The sequence below is a fragment of the Geospiza fortis genome, unplaced genomic scaffold, assembly GCF_000277835.1.
Source record: "Geospiza fortis unplaced genomic scaffold, GeoFor_1.0 scaffold186, whole genome shotgun sequence".
In the NCBI taxonomy this organism is placed as follows: domain Eukaryota; kingdom Metazoa; phylum Chordata; class Aves; order Passeriformes; family Thraupidae; genus Geospiza; species Geospiza fortis.
The window spans coordinates 6,632,602-6,634,354 of record NW_005054331.1 but is presented as its reverse complement, the minus strand read 5'-3'; the positions used below and the strand labels follow the sequence as shown (position 1 = coordinate 6,634,354).

The 1,753-nt window shown below is 46.7% G+C and overlaps 1 protein-coding gene across 1 annotated transcript; it reads right to left on the bottom strand.

Annotated features, from left to right (window-relative positions):
* Positions 1–1,101: 1,101 nt before the first annotated feature.
* On the bottom strand, positions 1,102–1,327 carry LOC106631824 (histone H4-like). The gene has a single exon (XM_014307234.2). The coding sequence runs from the start codon at positions 1,294–1,296 to the stop codon at positions 1,102–1,104; it is 195 nt and encodes a 64-aa protein (XP_014162709.1). The 5' UTR covers positions 1,297–1,327.
* Between the last annotated feature and the right edge of the window lie 426 nt (positions 1,328–1,753).

Here is a 1,753-nt window from a genome sequence, read left to right as displayed (position 1 = left end):
ACCCCCACCCCCACCTCGGTCTCGGCCCCGCCGCTCCTGTTTCTGTTTCTTACCACAGTTTTTACAGTCCCCCTCAAAAATGAGCCCTTTACCGAGAGATGTTCAAACGGGAAATGTGAAATCGCAAATTATGGTCAGCTGAATGCATAGAACATTCGTGGGGTTTTTTCTCTTTTTTTTTTTCCCTAAATAGGAATCGTAACGGTATTTTGGGGCTTGGATTTACGTTACTATGGGGTGCGTGGGGTTGTGTATTGTGAGGGAGTTTTGGTGGGAGAGGTTGGGTTCCAACTTGTGTAACTTTCATCTGGCAGGGTAAATATTTTGGGATCAAAATGAATTGCAAATGTAAGTTTTCTAATCTAAGGGGAGAGTGCTTTCAAATGACTCAATCTTTTAGCATGCATAACATCCTGAGTTTGCTGCTGAAGCACAATGAGGTGCAAGGTGATTTTCCTTTTCCCTCACTGCATATATGTGCAATATTTCCCTGCTCGGGTGAGCTGTCGTTGGACCCCGACCGCAGAAGGGATTTCAGGTGAAAAGCAGGTACTGACACCAGCTACAGAGAACACCTCTGGCACCCCGAATTAAAAGGAAGTGTATTCCTAACCTTAAATACAGCAAAAGCGCAAATAATGGACAATTTCCTACACATCACATTCAGGGGATAAAGGGGACCTTTCTTCAACATTGAGAGGGAACTTAGGGAGGTGATACCTCTAATGTTGCATTACAATCGACACAAACTTTATTTAAGTATAAATAGGTATCCACTTCTACTGTCTACACAATGAGGCGGAAAATCCTCTCTCAGATCAGATGCCCACAGGGAGATTCTTTGATACCTTTCAGCCGCCAGCACGAAACAGGGGGCTACGCCTTTAGATTGCTTTGCTACTTCTTTTAGGTATCTTAGACAGCAAACAGATTGTCCTACATATAGGATATTTAAATAACTAAGACAGCTTTCTGTCTATTAGCAGTGACATAGCTAACTGAAACATATTTATGAGTGAGAAGTTAATACACGGTTTATAAAGCAACACAGCTCTTTTTCTGTTGAAGTGTGCGGCTCTTAAAAGAGCCTTTGAGTTTTTGTCACGGTGGTCCAGCAGGGAGCACGCCGCGCGTCTCCTCGTAGATGAGCCCCGAGATGCGCTTGCCGCCGCCGCGCCGAGCCAGGCGGCGGATGGCCGGCTTGGTGATGCCCTGGATGTTGTCGCGCAGCACCTTGCGGTGGCGCTTGGCGCCGCCCTTGCCGAGCCCCTTGCCGCCCTTACCCCTGCCAGACATGGTTGCACGCTCACTACTGGCACTACCAACTCAGCCGGAAAGCAGCGCCGCCCGCGCCGCGGTTTTTATGGGGTTTGGTCCGACCTGGTTGAGGACTGCAGAAGAAGGGGGTTGGGGTTCCCGCCATTTTCCCCGTTGCGTCACGGACGCTGGAGCATCGCTCGCTGTTACCATCTAGGGCGCCGTAAAGTCCGGCGAGTAAAACAAGGCACAAACCTCCTCCAGAAAACAAATTCCGGCGATCTGCGTGTTCATAAAGTTGGAAAGCTTCCCCCTCCCAGATTTGTATAAACCATTTGCATATGTGCGCGTATTATATTTTGTTTCACTGGCAAATTTGGTGTGAATTTCTTCAAATTCTCGTTATTTTCATTATGTCGTTTATTAATACTTTTGGTTAATTTTAATTCAAAGTGCTATAAACGTTCCTTCATGCTTTTTAATGATTGGAGATCTC